General features: G+C 36.2%; 2 protein-coding genes across 2 annotated transcripts; both read left to right on the forward strand.

The window, feature by feature from the left end:
• On the forward strand, nucleotides 1-552 carry LOC102863375 (olfactory receptor 4C11-like; the record flags this gene model as incomplete). The annotated part of the gene is made up of 1 exon (XM_006902593.1): nucleotides 1-552. A coding segment is annotated over one exon (552 nt), but the record flags the coding sequence as incomplete, so codon positions are not given.
• A 15,296-nt stretch (nucleotides 553-15,848) lies between these two features.
• Nucleotides 15,849-16,778, forward strand: LOC102863781 (olfactory receptor 4C11-like). The gene has a single exon (XM_006902594.1). It carries the CDS (start codon nucleotides 15,849-15,851, stop codon nucleotides 16,776-16,778), a length of 930 nt encoding a protein of 309 aa, XP_006902656.1.
• The last annotated feature ends 1,503 nt before the right edge of the window (nucleotides 16,779-18,281 follow it).

The following is an 18,281-nucleotide window of genomic DNA, read 5'->3' on the forward strand; positions in this document are numbered from 1 at the left end:
CCCCTGCATTATCCAACCATTATGAGAAGACAGGTCTGCGTCATCATGATTATTTTGGCCTGGATATGCTCCTTCATACACGCTACAACTCAGAACGCTCTGGTCTTGAAACTACCCTTTTGTGAATCCAATTTAATCGATCATTATTGCTGTGACTTGCAACCTTTGCTAAAGCTTGCCTGCATGGACACTTATATCATCAATATACAGTTGGTGTCTAATAGTGGGGTAGTTTGCTCAAGTGGTTTCTTGCTCCTGATGATCTCATACATTATTATCTTACATTCACTGAGAAACCACAGTGCAGAAGCAAGGAGAAAAGCCCTTTCCACCTGCACCTCTCACATCATCGTGGTTGTCTTATTCTTTGGTCCATGTATATTCATATACACACGACCGCCGACCACATATGCCATGGACAAGATGGTCACGGTGTTTTATACCATTGGGACACCCTTTCTCAACCCACTCATCTACACACTGAGGAACAAAGAAGTGAAAAATGCAATGAGAAAGTTATGGAGTATCAAAATTACCTCAGAACACATATGATAAGATAAATGGGGGTATGAAAATATATTTAGCAATGATATTGAAACTCTATAGGCATCAGATAAAATAGTGTGTGATTATTTAACATTATTAAATCATATATTTGAGCAATTTTTACAGCTTACAAGGTGGATGAATATTTAACATCATCTTTTACTTCATGACTGAATATACTATCTGAATAATTTAGATAACTTTAGTCCACGCTGCCATTTATTTTATACAGTGTTTTTCTGCTAGCTCATTCTGGCATTAATGATCATTAAATATACAGCATAATTCTGAGTCTATAATTTTTATTTGATAAGGTAACAATTTAAACACACACTGTCATAAAAATGTATTAGAATCAACAAACAAAATGTAACCAATTCTCTATCATCTTGTATCGATTACCACTGTAATGCATTTTTAATATGTACCCACTTTCTTTGCTCATTTAAATTTAGTACATTGAGATTATTCATTTTGTTTTATCACTAGTTTCTCTTAAAAAAATGTTTCATTATCAGACTTTTTAAAATATTCTAAACCCTTTGTATGTTAGTAAAATATAAGAGAAATTTAAATGTGTATCATATTACTTGTTTTGTTGTATATCGAGTCAGAAATGACCAATACCTGACTCTCCAAAGGGTTGTCAAAAGCATTACACAGAGAAACAGGTGATGGATTTGAAACTCTTGCCTTTGGGTTGGCAGTACAGCTCCTTACCGTTAGCCAAAAATCAAAGTACTATAAGACTTTATTGTTGTTATTGCTGTTGTGTACTGCCAAGTAGTGACTGACCCATAGCTGACTCTTAGGTGGGTTTTCTGAGGTAGTTAATTGCTCTAATAGAGATTGCCCTTCCTTCTTCTAGTACCTTGTTGTTATGTGCCATCGAGTCACCTGTCACTCATAGCAACCCTATGTACCCTATAGCTCCGAATCATGCTCTATTCTGAGCCAATCTCATTGTATCCAACAGATCTAACCCCATTTTTCAGTCTAAAAAATATGGGAATTCAATTAGCAATTTTAACTAGAAGAAGGACTATCTACTCAACAGTGCAGATATTTGAAGATTGAAGGTGTGTCTCTAGGCAGAACCAACTAAGGTCTTCTCTATATCTTTCTTCTCTTTGTGAAAAATTTAAGTCAGAGCAAACTCTATATTCCTTATTGTCCATTTTTTTGTTGGCACTCATGTGATTGAAATCACGATTCCTATGGTCAGGTAATCTAAATTTTTTAAATGATATATTTGCCTATGAGCACTTTCAGAGAATAGTCAAAACACTATAGAAATGGTTCAGTGGTCAGGAAATAACCTAATAGGATATAGTGGAAAATCCCTCTTTGGAACCTGATTTTCAACAAGAATCAGAGTACACTCAACGGAAAGAAGCATTCTCTTTGACAAATGGTGCTGACAGAACTAGACATTCACTTACAGAAAAATAAAACAGGGATCATCATTTATATCATACACTTAAAATAATTCAACTGTATTAAAGGCCTACATGACCACCTAAAAGTATAAAGTTCTTGGAAAATAACATCAGGGGAAATATAAGTGTATAGTTTTTCTGAAATAGATAATCAAATAGAGCTATATGAATTTAAAATGTCAAATAACTAAATTATAAAAAATAAATGTTCCTTTTCATGAAGGTGTTGAAGTTTTCTATATGTTTTTGAGATTAATATCACAACAGAAATATTATTGACGATTTTTTTTTCTCCAGTGTTTTGCTCTGTTGTAGAGTTACTATGACTCAGAGCCAACTTGATATCAACAAACAATAGCAATAACATAGTTCTTGTCAAAGTAGTTACTAAAAAGTGATAGAAATTTTAAAAAGTAAATATAGGGAAAAATCTTTGAGAATGAACAGTTGAGTAGGTCATAAAAAGACTCTTCTACAGAACGTCCTGGGCAACATGGATTCCTAGTTGAATTCTACCAAACATTCAGAGAAAATTTATTACCAATTCTACTTTTTAAAAAGAGAGAGAGAGAGAAAGAGAGAGAGAAGGAACACACCCAGACACATTCCATGAAGCAAGCATAACCCTAATACCAAAACTAGGCAAAGATATTACCAAAAAAAGAAAACTAAACAACAATATCCTTCATGAACATAGAGGCAAAAATCCTTAGCAAAATCCTAGCCAACAGAATCCAAAAAACACTTCAAAAAAATAATTCATTATGACCAAGTGGGATTCATAACAGGTATGCAAGGATGGTGTAATTTAAGAAAAATGATTGATGTAGTTTACTATATTAACAAAGAAAATAAAAAGAATGTTACAAAATTTAGCAATTGATGCAACTGATAAATTGATAAAATAAAAAACCTTTCCTGATTAAGACATTCAGCAAAATTGGAATAGAAACATAATGAAAATTATATATGCAGAACCAAGAGTCAATATTCTTCTCAATGGAGAAAGACTTAAAATAGTCCTTATAAACAGCGGACCGGGCAAGGATGCCCATTATCATCAATTCTATTTAATATTGTATTGGAAATACTTGCTAGGGCAATATGACAAGAGAAAGAAATAAAAGGCATCCAGACTTCAAAGAGATGGTTAAATTGTCACTATATGCTGATGATATGATAGCGCATACAGAAAATCCCAAGGACTAAACAAAAAACCTGTTTGAGATCGTAGACCAATTTAGTAAAGTGGCAGGGTACAAAGTCAATATCCAAAAATCAGTGGGATTCCTCTACAGTAACAAAGAAAACACAAGAAAGTAACTAAGAAAGCAATAACATTTACAATAGCCAACCACAAATTGAGATATTTGAGAGTGAGCCTAACTAGAGACATAAAAGACATATACAAAGAAAACTACAGAACATTTATCCAAGACACAATAAGACCTAAATAAATTGGAAAATGTACCCTATTCATGGATAGGACAACTAAATACAATGAAAATGGTAATCCTACCTAAAGCAATCTACATGTTCAACACAATACAGATACCAAATTCATTCTTCAAGAAGGTCAAAAGGGACATTGTCAAGTTTATATGGAGAAGAAAGGGACCTCAACTAAAGCAAAGCACTTCTGAAAAATGAAAAATGCAGTGGGAGGCGTAGCTCTAAAACCTCCTACACATTGATAATAACCAAAACAGTGTGGTACGGATATAATGACAGGGACATAGACCCATGGAACAGAATCAAGAACTCAGAAGTGAACCTCTCTATGATCAACTTATATTAGAAAAGGAAACAAAACCTATCAAGTGGGGAAGTGACAACCTCTTCAACAAATGGCGATGGCAAAACTGTACTGCTACCTGCAGAAAGCTTAAACAGGATCCATATCCTGTATCAAATACAAAACGCAAGATGGGTCAGAGACATGGGAATAAAACCCAAACCCTAAAGATCATAAGAGAGAGAGTGGGACCAAGCTTAGGAGGCCTAGGCTGTGTGGTATAAAGAGACTGCCAAATACAGACAGAAATGCACATTCTGGAATGGATAAAATTGATGAACAGGACTTTCTAAAGATTAAATCTCTTGCTCATTAAAAGCTTTTTTCCCCCCAACAGCATGTAATGAAAAACCTACCAACTGGGAACAAACATTTGGCAATAACATCTCAGACAAGGGTCTCATAAAAAAAGTTTACAGACTACTTCTGGACCTCCAGAAGAAAAAGGCTGATAATCCAATTACAAAATGGGCTACAAACATGGAAAGACATTCCACACAGGAAGACATTCAGGAGGCCAACAGGAATATGAGGAAATGCTCAGAGTGACTGGCAATAAGAGAGGCACAAATCAAAACCACAATGAGATACCATCTCACTCCATTAACAGTGGGAAAGTTTGGTAAGGCAGCAAGCAATATTTAGAGAGGATGTGGAGAGGTGGGATATCTCATACACTGTTGGTGGGCCTGTAAATTTTGCAGAATAACCACCCTGGAAAGGCAGTTTGGAATTTCCTAAAAAAAATTAAACATAGAAATTCCATATGACCCAGCTATTCCATTACTAGGAATATACTCCAAGGAAATTAGAACTGGCACAAATGGAGATCTGGACATCAGTGTTCATAGCAGCAATTGCAAGAACATGGAAATAATCCAAATGTCCAACCTCAACCAAATGGATTGAAAAATTCGGGTCTATTCACACACTTAAAACTATGCAGCACTCAGGAGTCTGATACAAATACTGCATAAGGTCATTATTGCAAACAATAGAAGATTAACTTAGTAAAGCATTCATGGGAGAGGGAGATGGGAGGGGGCTGAGGAGTGGTAGGAAGGAAAGCTCTGTGTTGCACAGTTTGGTGAGTGGAGGGAGGGAGGAAAGAAAAGGGAAGGATATGAACAAAAAGACAGGGTAATTATGGGCAAGGTCCACTGGTGACTAATTTTATAAAACAAATGCCATAACTGACATCCAAGCAGATATATGCACACCCATGTATAATATGGCTTTGTTCACAATAGCAAGGAGTTAGAAACAACCTAAGTGCCCATCAGCAAACGAATGGATAGAGAAGTTGTGGTATATTCACACAATGGACTACTACTGTGCATTGAAAAACAAGGAACTCATGTAATATTATTCAAAATGGGTGACCCTGGAGGACATTATGCTGAGTGAAGCATCTCAGACACAAAAGGACAAATACTGCATGGTGCCATTGCTGTAAAACAGGAACTGACATCGCAGTTGGGGGGAGAATGAGCAAGATGGGTTCAATAATGTATACTGCATTGAAACAGATGAGGGAGAAAATTGTTTAAAAGGGATATGTGATTGGGTATTATTGTCATGACAGGAGTCCAGAGCAAAAGCTGCACAGTGGAGTGGACCTGGGGGGCGGGATTGTAAAACAATGAAAGAATTTTTCTTTTACTTTTCTGAGAGGGGAGTGTACTAGGTGGGAGGGTTGGGAGGGGAGAAAAGGGCAACAATGAATGAATGGAAATCCAGTCTCTGTGAATTTTCATTAAAATGAATAATAAATTAAAGAAAAAAGTTGGGGGGTAAAAAAACCCAGATGCATGAGAATGGTGAAACACAATGTGAATGGAGAATAGTGTGAAACATAACACATATGAATTTTGTAAGCAAACCAATAATAAAAGTATAATATGACATATAAAGGAAACCAACAATTCAAAAAGAAAAGATGAACAATTCAATTAAAAGATGAAGGCCATGAAGAAACACGTCATCAAATTAACATTTAAGTGGCCATCAAATGAGTAGAAAGATGCTCACAATCGTTAGACATTAGAGAAATACAAAGTAAAACCATATCGAGGGATCACATTCTAAGAAAAATGCTGTCAAGTAGAAATCAACTAGTAGTTGCCCCTTCAGATGATTTTATATGTGGTAAATTGCATGGGAGGAAATGTCTCATCTTTCTCCTGGGGATAGCTGGTCCACTGCAGAGAATCTGCACCCACCTGGATTAGTAGTGAGTGAGACCTTCTACCCACTAAGTGACCCAAAATCACATTTTCCATTCTAAAATAGCTACTATTTTTCAGACATCTAGTTTGTTGAGAAATTGGAATCCTTTAAAAAAATTAATGAAAATTTACAGAGATTTTGGATTTCCATTCATTCATTGTTGCACTTTTCTCCCTGCCCACCTGGTGGGATCATAAAATGATACAACCACCTCAATAGTTAGAAGTAGAAAACTCCTACTTACACTCCCTGATTCTACTCCTACATTTATAACATAAAAATTTAACAGTAGTGATAGGAATAGAGACATATAAACCTGAATTCATTGCATTATTTTCAACAAATGAATGTTAGAAACTAGACGTGAAAACGAGATGAAACACATAAACATCATCATTCTAAGCATTGGTGAGATAAGATAAAGTGACATTGACCATTTTGAATCAATCATGGGGTATATGTGTTCTGTATACATGAAAGGCAGGTGTAGGTACTGTAACCCTAAAGTGCCTTACTTAGCTGCCTTAACTCCATCTTCCAATATGGATTGAATCTCAACATCAAGAAAACCAAAATTCTCACTACTAGACTGATAGGTGACGTCATAATTGCTGTTGTTATTTGTTGTTGAGTCGTCTGCGACTCATTGCGACCCTATGTATACCTTGCTCTATCCCTTGCCAATCTTATTGTCTCTGACACACCTATCCCCATTACTCTAGTGACTGAATCAGTCCATCTCGTCGAGGGTCTTTCTCTCCTGTTCTGTCCCTTCATCCTCCCAAGTATGATGTCTCTCTCCAAGGACTGATCCCGCCTTACAACATGTACAAAGTATGTCAGACAAAGCCTCAGAATCCTTGCCTCCAAGGAGCTGCCTGCCTTCACTCTCTCCAGGATGAACTTGTTTGTTCTCCTAGCAGTCCATGGTATATTCAATACTCTTTTCTAGTACCACAGCTCAAAGACATCAACTCTCCTATCATCCCTAGTCATTATCCAGCTATCTGATGCATAGCAAGTAATTGCAAAGACCATGCCCTGTATCAGGTACATTTTAGTCTCCAGACTGACCCTGTTGCTCTTCAGTACTTTGGAGAGGTCTATGACAGCAGACTTTTCCAACGCAATTTGCCTTTTAATTTCCTGGCTGCTGGTACCAAGACTGTTATAGATGGAGAAAATATTGAAACTGCCAAAATCTTCATCTTACTTGGATCCACAATCAGTACACTTACTATCAGAAGTCAGGAGATCAGGAGAATTATGGCACTGGGAAGAGTCTGCAATCAGGAAAACTCCAAATGACTGAGGAGCAATGATATTAATTTGAGGACTAAGTTGTGCTGGATTCAAACCAGAGTATTTTCAATCACTTGCTGAGCTGCTGGAGCTGGACAGTGAAAGAGATGACAGAAGAACAATTGATGCCTTGAATTGTGGTTTTAGTCTAAAAGTTGTGGTTTTTCAGACATTTGTTAGCTGCCTCTGATCTCAAGCTACTTTAACTGCAGACACATGGCCTTGCAAATAAGCATGATCTTGGAAATCACTCTCAGCTGTGGGACTAGGCTAAGTGAAGGTGTGCTTCCCGCACTGAGCTGCAAGACTTGTGGCAGCAAGATTTGAGATGAGCAAAGCTTATGGTAGCAAAACCCTGGTGAGTGTGAGACCCTGTTTGTTAGAGACACTGTGGCATTGCTATGGACAAACAATAGCAAAGTGTGACCTGGGGCTTCTTGCATTTATACTGGCCATTTATAGTTGTATTTTTGCTGTTCTTGCCTTTGATAATAGAAGGAAAAGCTGCTTGCTTAATTGAAACCAGAGCCTGAATGGAGGAATTGTGCTTCAGTACTGTAGAGCTAAAATCTGGACTTATTTTGCATGATATTGTGATATTTATTGCTTTCCTCACTCTCCAGGTTCCCTTCGAATAAACCTAACTGTTGGTATCATAACTGTGAGTCTGTGAGTTAGCAATGAATAAATGAACTTCTGCTACCAGGGCTATATAGATACCCGGGGGGGTGAGCTATGGGCTTCTGATCTGCTTACTGCTATGGGGTGGTGAGTGTTATTCTCATTCTCTTTGGCCCTTTCAGAGATCTCTCATGGACCTGTGCACTTATGGCCTGTTTTCGCCTATTTAGATAATAAGCGTACCGAATAACCTGTGAATTTACAAAAGGACAGATATGCCTTGGAGAAAGTGCAGATAGAGTGCTCCTTGAAGGTAAGGATGGCAAAGCTTGTCTCACATACCTTGTGCATTTTGCTAGGAAAGGTTATTTCTTGGAGAAAGACATTATGCTTGGAAAGGTGAGGGAAGAACAAAGGAAAAGAAGACCCTAAACCAGGTGGATTGACTGCAGCAATTGGCTTGGGCTTCAGTGTGTCAGAGATTGTGAGGTCGGCACAGGAAATGAGAGGGTTCAGATCTGTGATTCTTAGGGTTGCTGTGAGTTAAATTAGACTTGATGGCACCTAACAACAGTGTGCCTTACATAACCATTGCAAAGTTGGAGGAAGCTCAGTACTGTTTTGCTAAATGATATAAAGCTAAGTGGAACTGCACAGGTGCATGATGTGATAAGGTTAGTGATTTCTGCACAAATGTAGCCAAACACCACACTTGTACTCAGCACTACAAGAATTTTGTGGGAAAGTTCCCAGCACAATGGGAATTACAGCTCACTTCTCACAGTCTGTATGAACTGCAAATAAAAGTAGCATCTAAGCTTCTTGAGTTTTTCTTGCTTTTTTCCCTCCACATTGACCGCTGAACGTTAGTATCCATTTATGCCTGAGCGCTTTAGACATGTCAGTTTGCTATGCCTGAAATTGAAAACAACAATAACAACAACAACAGAATATTGGTGTTGCAGTCACAGTTTAAAAGGCAAATTCAGGTTCTATCCTCAAGTGCAATGTTATGATTGATAGGATATTATCCATATACATAAAATGGCATTCTGTTAATATGAGTAGTATTCAAATATTTACATCAACAGCTGAAGCAAAAGAGTAGGAAATGGAAGATTTTTACCAAACTCTGCAGTCTTAAATGGACTAAACATGCACTCATGGGGTATTAACGATAACTGGTGACTTGAATGGAAAAGTTGGAAACAATAAAGAAAAAATGAATGTCTAAAAGTACAGACATGTTGACAGAAGCCATGGTGGAAATATAATAATTGAATTCTGTATATTCAATTATATATTCATTGTAAATATGTTTTTAAGAAACACCAAAAATGCCTTTACACATGGGCCTGATGTGATGAAATGCGTGTTCGTCAGATTGATTACATCTGTGGAAGGAATCGCTGGTAAAGCTAAATATCAGCAGTCAAAACCAGGCCAGATAGAACATAATGCAATGCCATTGGCCAACGTAGTCTAATCCACCAACAGCTGAATTTCTTTACAATGTGAACTTCATTCAGATTACAAACATAAACTACTTTTCTTTCCCCATTCTGCACTGCTTCTGTTGCTTAAACCACAGATCTAGGAAATCAATTATGTAAAAATCTTCAACCAGCCTCCTCAAATGAAGATTGAAGTTAATTGGCACCTCCATAATTCTGCAAGTCAGCAATAGTTTCCGGCCTATTGTTTAGTAAACAGACTTTGGTTATGTCAGCCCCACAAACATATCTCTTGATATCTTGTCATAAGTATCTTTCATTCTTGGTAGGATGTGCGTGTGTGTGTGTGTGTGTGTGTGTGTGTGCTATGACTACGTTTATTTCTTAGATCTAGTCAGAGATCACTAGGTAAAAGAGTCATATTGCATTGGTCTAAGGTTACGATCTTTTGGAGGAAGACCACAACAAAGATCAATTATCGCTATTTAAAAAAAAAACTATCAACAGTGAGTCAGCAACAACAAAACTAACCTTTATTACCTGAGCAAAGTAGAGTTTGTCAGATTTCTCCAATGTACAAACACTCTTTCTTCTCCCTTACCATATTGTACTTTTTTTCCCCCCTAGGAAGATTTAGCCTACAGTTAAGTGATGAAGAATTATGTTCTAAATCCCAGAGAATGGATTACCTATGTAAATAACTTTAAATTATTCTGACAGAAAAAATTGTCTTACTTTCACTTTTTTACATTTATTCAAGCCATTTATATTAGTGTAGATTCATGGATCTTTTTATATATAGACTGTAACCAAGGACCATGTTACATTATTATTCTTATTATTGTATACGTTTTTCTAGTGTTCATTGGGACTTCATTCCTGTATATCTTTGCTCTTTAACATTTTCTCATCATTATGTATGTGAATGTGTTTGTTTAGGCAATTGTGCCCTTTCTGTCACAACAATATTAACAATTCTTTTTCATATTTTTTCTTGTCTTAACTATAATCAGCCACCATTTTTCCCAAATGTTATGGTCCCTTGTACTGAACAATGCTTTGAGAAACCATCATCTGGGCTCAATAGATGACCATAATATATATTGTTATTTTTTAAAATGGCATTTTTTTACACCAATTAACACCTTTAATTTTTTAAAAATACTATATATTTTGTTTGGAAGCAGGAGTGGCATCCACTTCCGTAATAGCTTGCCTCTGGAAACCCTATGAACCTGGAGAGAGGATGAAAGGCACCCAAGCATCAAGGACTCTCCTTCATTGGGTCGCTATGAGTCGCCTGCGACTCAATGGCATTTAACAACAACAACTAACAACATATATTTTGTATTCTATAATCTAAGACATTATCTTGAAGATGGAGTTCTTTATCACGTCTGGCCATGTTTCTTAATTGGGAGAAAGGGTACACACCCTGGAGGATTATCTTCCTAAAACTCTTCAGTTTTACGTCATTCATGTTAAATATTCCTCCAGGGAAGTTAAAAGGGAAGCATTTCACAGTCAAAATCTTGTGCTATGATGGATTTCAGAGTATCTGGAGTGGGACTGTGACCAACATAGACTGTCTTCTGGTAGACACGTAAGACCTTAAAAAACTTTGTGACGTAGAATTGTAAAGCATTCTTCTAGTTCCTTCACTTGAATACATGGCTTCAAAAACTTCAAAAGAAAAGGGCAGCTGAATAATAACCTGTACATTAAAGTGGTAAGATTTTTGTTTAAGACTAATTTAGTTGTGTTTAGTGCTAGATGAAAAAAAAAAGCCTTCTCCGTGTCTTCATACTAAATATGTAATACATAGAAGTCACTTCTGGAAGGGTAGAAAGTTTTTAGTAGGAGTGATATGTAATTTAAAAATGTTTTTATAAGGTGCCATTGAATCTACTCCTATTCATAGCAGCCCTACATACATTATGTAGAGCAAAGCAGAAATCTTGTCCAATCTCCCACCTTCCCATAATTCCCAGTGTTTAAACCCATTGCTGAAGTCACTGGGAAAATCTTATCTTTTTGGCGGTCTTCCTTTTTTTCTCTGATTATCTCTGTAGGATGTGTCTTCTTCAACAAACTGTCCCTCCTGATCTAAAGCAAAAGAAACAAAACATGGTATGTGTTTTCCATTTTACTGAAATATTTAGTAACAAAATCAGCTATTTACAAGAAGCTAAAAAAATAGTGCATATGGGAAGAAAAGATACACAAAAGTCATGAGCACTAGGAGAAAAGAATGTTGGTAGGTTGGGGGAGGGACAAAAGTAATAAAAATAACTCAAGTGCAGAGAAGTTTTATGAAGGTGATTATTTTGCTGTGGGCAGAAGATACTGTAGTCTTTATATCTACTCAGAGACACTGGGTGCAGAGTAATGGGACTCTATGGAATGTGAGCTCTGGTGGCTTAGTGGTAAGGTGTTACACTGTCAGCCCAAATGTGTGGACTCCACCAATTGCTCTGTCTGAGAAAGGCTATCCCCTCCTGTGTGAATGAGTCTGAAAACCCACAGAACAATCAGCTATCGGTCAATAGTACCCAAGCACAGTAGAAGGTTGCATGTGGAAAATTCTCCTTAGTTAGTTTACTCATTCAAAAAATATTTTTTCATCACTTTTTTTCTATGCTGTAATTCAGTGGTGAGTTCATCAAAATTACTATGACTATGTTGCTTTGCTATAATGTGTGCCACTCATACTGCAAATTATTCCAATGTACACAGATTATGAAGTGTTTTTGTGAGTGGTGGTGTTACTGTTGCTAGCTTCCATAGGGCCAGTTCTTACTCGCGGAACAATACAAGTATCAAGTAAAACTGATACAAGTATCAGTAAAACTGATCTGCACAGAATTCTTAAGGCTGTGACCTTTTAGAAGCAGATATCCAAGTTGTCTTCTGAAATGCTTCTTGGGAGAATTCTAATCAACAACCTTTGAAAAAAAATACTAGATTATTTACAAAATTTGAATATATTTTTCATACCACATTCCTCCAGCTTCCCTCACCCACCCATCAAATTGTATAATCGCATGATTAATTCCCCATTTCCCCTCCCCACACATCCTCACATCCTCATCCCTCTGCTTCCACCCTGCCCCTCCCTTGGATCCACATACTCATTCTACAATAATGGTTTTATACAATATTCGTCCTTGTGGAACTGAGTTCACTCAGCATAATGCTCTCCAGTCCCTCCCAAGCTAGGTAATAATTTACAAAATCATTGTTCCTGCATGCTGCATAGTGTTTTATTTTATTAATGTCCCATAATTTCTCAATCCACTTGATTGTGGTGGGACACCTGTGCTGTTTCCATGTTCTTGCGATGGTGAATAATGTTGCTACGAACATTAGTGTACAAGTCTCCATTTAAGCCTCAGTTCTCATTTCTTTGGAGTATATTCCAAGCAGTGAAATAGCTGCATCATATGGAATTTCTATGTTAAGCTTTTTGACAAAGCGCCAAACTGCCTTCCAGAGTATTTGTACAATTTTTAAACCATTATTTGAACACTTAACCTATTGCACAAACCAGGAGTTTCTATCTATCTAGACTGTCTATCTGCTACCTATAATGTCAGTGACAGCAATCCAGCACTTGTTTATGGAAGAAAGTTGGACAGTCTCCTCCGGTAAAGATTCACAACATTGAAAACCCAATCGAGTATCAACATGAGTAGATGTCAGTGGATAGGTTTTATCTCTCTCTCTCTCTCTCTCTCTCTCTCTCTCTCTCTATCTATCTATCTATCATCTGTCTATCTATCTATTATTTATTATCTACTATAATCTATCATCTATCTCTTTCTATCCATCTTTCTATCCATCCATCCATCCATCCATTTATCCATCCATTTATCCATCCATCTATCTACCTATCCACCTATCCACCCCCCCTCCCACCCACCTACCCACCCACCTATCTAAATGTATGTAAATAATTATGGTGGCACAACATATGAAAAGAGCTCCTTATATGTAAAGAGAGCCAGTGACACAAGTTGAAGTGTTTGGCCACTAATTGAAAATTTGACATTTTAAATTCATTCAGCACCTCTGAGTTTGGAAAGATTTGCTGATTTTTCACTTGTACGGATTTCAGTCGAAGAAATACAGTAGTTTACTTCTAATCTGCTATATAGGGTTGCTGTGATTTGGAATCAAATTTAGGGAACACTGATGTGTGTGTGTGTGTGTGTGTGTTTGTGTGTAAAAGAGACAAATGTACACATATTGAATAATATACAAAACATACAATGACATATAAGAATATACAGCGTATTTAGAAAGATGCACATATATTATTTAATTGAAAGAGATTGCAAACAATTTTAACTTTACATACAGACGAGTTTTCTATAAAATGTAGTTTTTGGAAAATTTCCCAGATTGTATGTAATCCTCAAGTTATATGATAGTGTGATAATGTGGTAGATATGGTTAAATAAAAACAAAACAAAACAATAAAACCCTCTTTGCTCCTAATTGATTTCAAAGCATAGTAACCTTCCATCATGCTTCTGAGACTGAAGTCCCAGTATGAGGAGATGACCCATATTTCTCCTGAGAAGCTCTTGGTGGATTGGATCTGCTAGAAACATACAACCTTTGAGTTAGTATTGAAAATTTTGCTATAGACTCTGCCAAAGGGAGCTCTGGTGTCCTAGTGGTAAGAAACAGTGCTGCAATTCCTAAAGAACACAGTTCGAATCCATCAGCTGTTCCAAGGGAGAAGAACAGGCAGTCTCCTTCTGTGCGATTAACTTCCTCTGAAAACCTGCTGAAGAGTCAGATAGGGGTTGGTTCTGACTACAAACAACAACATATATTAATAAACATACACTCCCAAGTCACTTTCCTAATATGAAAGTTGAAAAAGACATTTAGTTGAAACTTTTGTTTTAATGTCTTTAACTGTAACCAATTAAGATCCATTCATATATTGTATTTGTTATACAAGAAAGTCTTTTAAAATTGACTCTTTAGCCAATTGTTTATTTATTCTGATCTTTTCTCATATTTTGTCCGTAGTGTGTGTTTTGACTATCTTTGATTTGCTTGGATCTTATTTGCCTTGTGACTACAGTTCTCTAGGGGATGAATATAATAACATACAGATATTAATTGATGTAGAATTTCTCATACATGTTGTTCCTGTTGTTAGGTTCCATCAAATCAGTTCTGATTCATAGTAACTCTATGGACACAAAACTAAATTGTTATCTGTTCCTTTATCACCTTCATATTAATATAATTGAACCCATTGCTACTACTGTGCCAATTCATTTCTTGGTTATTATTCCTCTTTCTAGTCCATCATGTGCTTCTCTTATGATTACTCTCTCTAGAAGATGTGTCCAAAGTAAATGAGACAGTATCTCACAATGCTCATTAGAAGGAGCTTTTTACTTTATTTTCCCAAAATACAGTTGTTTATTCTTCTGGCAGGCAGTGATATACTCAATATTCTTCACCAATATAATAATTCATTGTTCACTTTTCAGATATTGAAAATACACTGGCATGGGTCAGGTAGTTATATAGTTGTTGTTGTTGTTGGTTGCCTTCGAGTCAAGCACGACCCATAGTGACCCTATGAACAAAAAGCCCGAAGCCCTCTACAACGGTCAATATTTATCAAAGGGCATAGAAGTTTCTGGAGGCATGTTGTTTAGGAAGTGGATGCCACTCCTGCTTATTAACGAATACTGGTTTTCTTTCTATTTCTACTTTTTTACTTGAAGCTGTGATATGAGACACTTCTGGACACACAACAAAATTTCTATTGAAAACTTTCTGCTGTGGCTGGGAGTTTTTTGAACATTTTGAAGATCTAATGTATAAGCTGGAACTATTATTTTGGGAAATCCTCTGATACATGGCTTTTGTTCTTCCTGTTTTTCCTTTGCCATATACCTTGAATCTTTTTGTGCTTCTTAAGAAATTATCTTTTAGAAGATTAATACATCACATCATGGAAATATTTTCTCAACGTGTTCCTTGACTTGTTAACTTTGAAATCACTCAAATACCTTAGACACAAATTTCTATTTTTGTAACATTCTACCTCTAATATTCCTGTGTTTATTGAAAAGTGGAGAAACTAAGTTTACTCGGGAAACTATATATACATGCTAGAATACTAACATTAACATTTATTGTTAATTATAATTATAGTCATCTGCTGTTTTATCATGTGCTGATTAAACCTATGCAACAAGATAGAGAAGTATTAAGAATTCAACTAGAAATTTTTTTAAAAAAAATAATTCAACTGTAATCATAAAAGTTAATATAGGTAAAACTAAGCAGCTACCCCTTGTGGAGAGATATTCTATGACCAAACTGAGGTTTTATATGTAAAATATCACCACCTTCTTGCAAAATTCTTGCTTTTCTCCTTCTAAATGAAGTATTTCTAATCATTTTCCTGTATTGACTACGACAATGCTGCAAAACAAGAGTGTAACTGATTTCATACTGTTAGGACTGACACAGGATCCAATGAGACAGAAAATGGTGTTTATCATCTTTTTCATTTTCTACACTGCAACTGTCGTAGGGAATTTCCTCATTATTGTGACCATTAAATGTAGCCGGACTCTTGGGAGTCCCATGTACTTCTTCTTATTTTATTTGTCTATTGCTGATACTTGCTTTTCAACTTCCATAGCCCCTCGACTAATTGTAGATTCTCTCTCTGCAAAGAAAACCATATCCTACAATGAATGCATGACACAAGTCTTTGCAATGCATTTGTTTGGCTGCATGGAGATCTTAGTCCTCATGCTGATGGCTGCTGATCGCTATGTGGCCATCTGTAAGCCCCTGCATTATCCAACCATTATGAGAAGACAGGTCTGCGTCATCATGATTATTTTGGCCTGGATATGCTCCTTCATACACGCTACAACTCAGAATGCCCTTGTCATGCGACTGCCCTTTTGTGGATCCAATTTGATTGATCATTATTGTTGTGATTTGCAACCTTTGTTAAAACTTGCCTGTATGGACACTTATATAATCAATATACAGTTGGTGTCCAATAGTGGGGTAGTTTGTTCAAGTGGATTCTTGCTCTTGATGATCTCATACATTATTATTTTATATTCACTGAGAAGCCACAGTGCAGAAGCAAGGAGAAAAGCCCTTTCTACCTGCACTTCTCACATTATTGTAGTCATCTTATTTTTTGGTCCATGTATATTCATATATACACGACCACCAACCACTTTCCCAATTGACAAAATGGTGGCAGTATTTTATACCATTGGAACACCCTTTCTCAACCCACTTATCTATACATTAAGGAATAAAGAGGTAAAAAATGCAATGAAAAGATTATGGAGTCTCAAAGTTACCTCAGAACGCATGTAATGAATTAGGTGTATGATGTTATATTCAGCAATTAAATTCAATCTCTGTGTGTGTGTGTGTATATATATATATATATATGCATATATGCATATATATATATATATATACGATATAGCAACATGTTTTATAGTATAACATCCAAATACGCATAAATTGGTGGCTTTTTAGTATAATGTGCTTGCAAGATGAAAGTTTACAGTCTTGCTTTGTGTCTGAGCTTGATAAGTGTGTCAGAATAATTTTGTTGATTATTTCTTCATAGTCACATATGGAGTTAAAACATTTACTTATAACTATTATGTAATGTCCACACAAGCTGGCATCTCTTCATTCATTATTTCCCTAAGATTTCATCCTGAAGTTGCTGAATTGGAACTCTTTGGTTTGAGAAGAAGTTACTTGTGCAAAGAGCCATGCAAACTTACTAGTATCCACAAAAAAACTGCAACTGATACTTTATGGCATCTAATTATTTTAATATTAGGTATATTACATAAATAGCAAACTTCTTTGATAATATATTTGTTATTTTATTCTTTTATTTTCTTTTCCCTTCACTTATTGTGTACTGTCAAGTCAGATCCAAGTGGCACAGAGAGAGATTGCCCTTCCTTCTCCAGCCGAGGATCTGGTGGATTTGAACCATCCCCCACCGGGATTGCAGTACAGCTTCTTGCCACTAGGCCATCAAAGCTTTCTCTGATGATAAATTTTAACCTAGATATCAAAATTCTTTAACACTTTAAGGTCAATTGAACTTAGCATTTCAAGGTTTTATTTTATAACTTGTCTTTGAAGCAATCTGCATTTTTTTAAACAAAGTGTTTGGTTTTGTTGTTTGGTGAGTTTTTTAAAAAAATGTACTCATCTTCTAAATTCTTTGGCCATGTTTCTGTTGAAACACAACAGAAGGATATTTTAATGTTCATTTACCAACTTCAAGAATAGCTAAGATTAAAGAGAAACAAAAAACATTTTGAAATTTTGGAAAATAGAGCATGTGTATTTAATTCTCAGAATCATATGTTTATGAAGAAAACATCATTTGGAGGAGAAGAAGATAGATCTACAGTGCAGTGCAAGACTGGATAAAGTTTTTCACTATCTAAATGGGAAATCTGCTGCTAAGGACGTCTTCAAAGTGCTAAAGAGCAAGTATGTTAGTTTAAAAACTTATGTTCATCTGATCCAAGTCATGGTATTTTCAATTGCTCCACATCTGCCTTTAAAAGTTGGATAATTAATAAAGAAGACCAAAGAAGAACTGATGCCTTTGAATTGTAGCGTTATTGCAAAGTGTAGAAAATACTATGGCTGTCCAAAGAACAAAATCGGTTCATCTTGAAGGAAGTGCAACCGTCATGTTCCTTAGAGGCAAGGAGGGTGAAGCTTTGCTTCAAATGTGTTGGCCACATCTTCCTAAGGATCAATCCTTGAGGAGACATCAGACTGCAGAAGCTAGAGGTTCAGAAAAGAAAGGAAAACCCTCAACAAGTTGGGCTG

The sequence above is a fragment of the Elephantulus edwardii genome, unplaced genomic scaffold (genome assembly GCF_000299155.1).
Source record: "Elephantulus edwardii isolate Elephantulus edwardi_28Jun2011 unplaced genomic scaffold, EleEdw1.0 scaffold00431, whole genome shotgun sequence".
NCBI classification, from domain to species: Eukaryota; Metazoa; Chordata; class Mammalia; order Macroscelidea; family Macroscelididae; genus Elephantulus; species Elephantulus edwardii.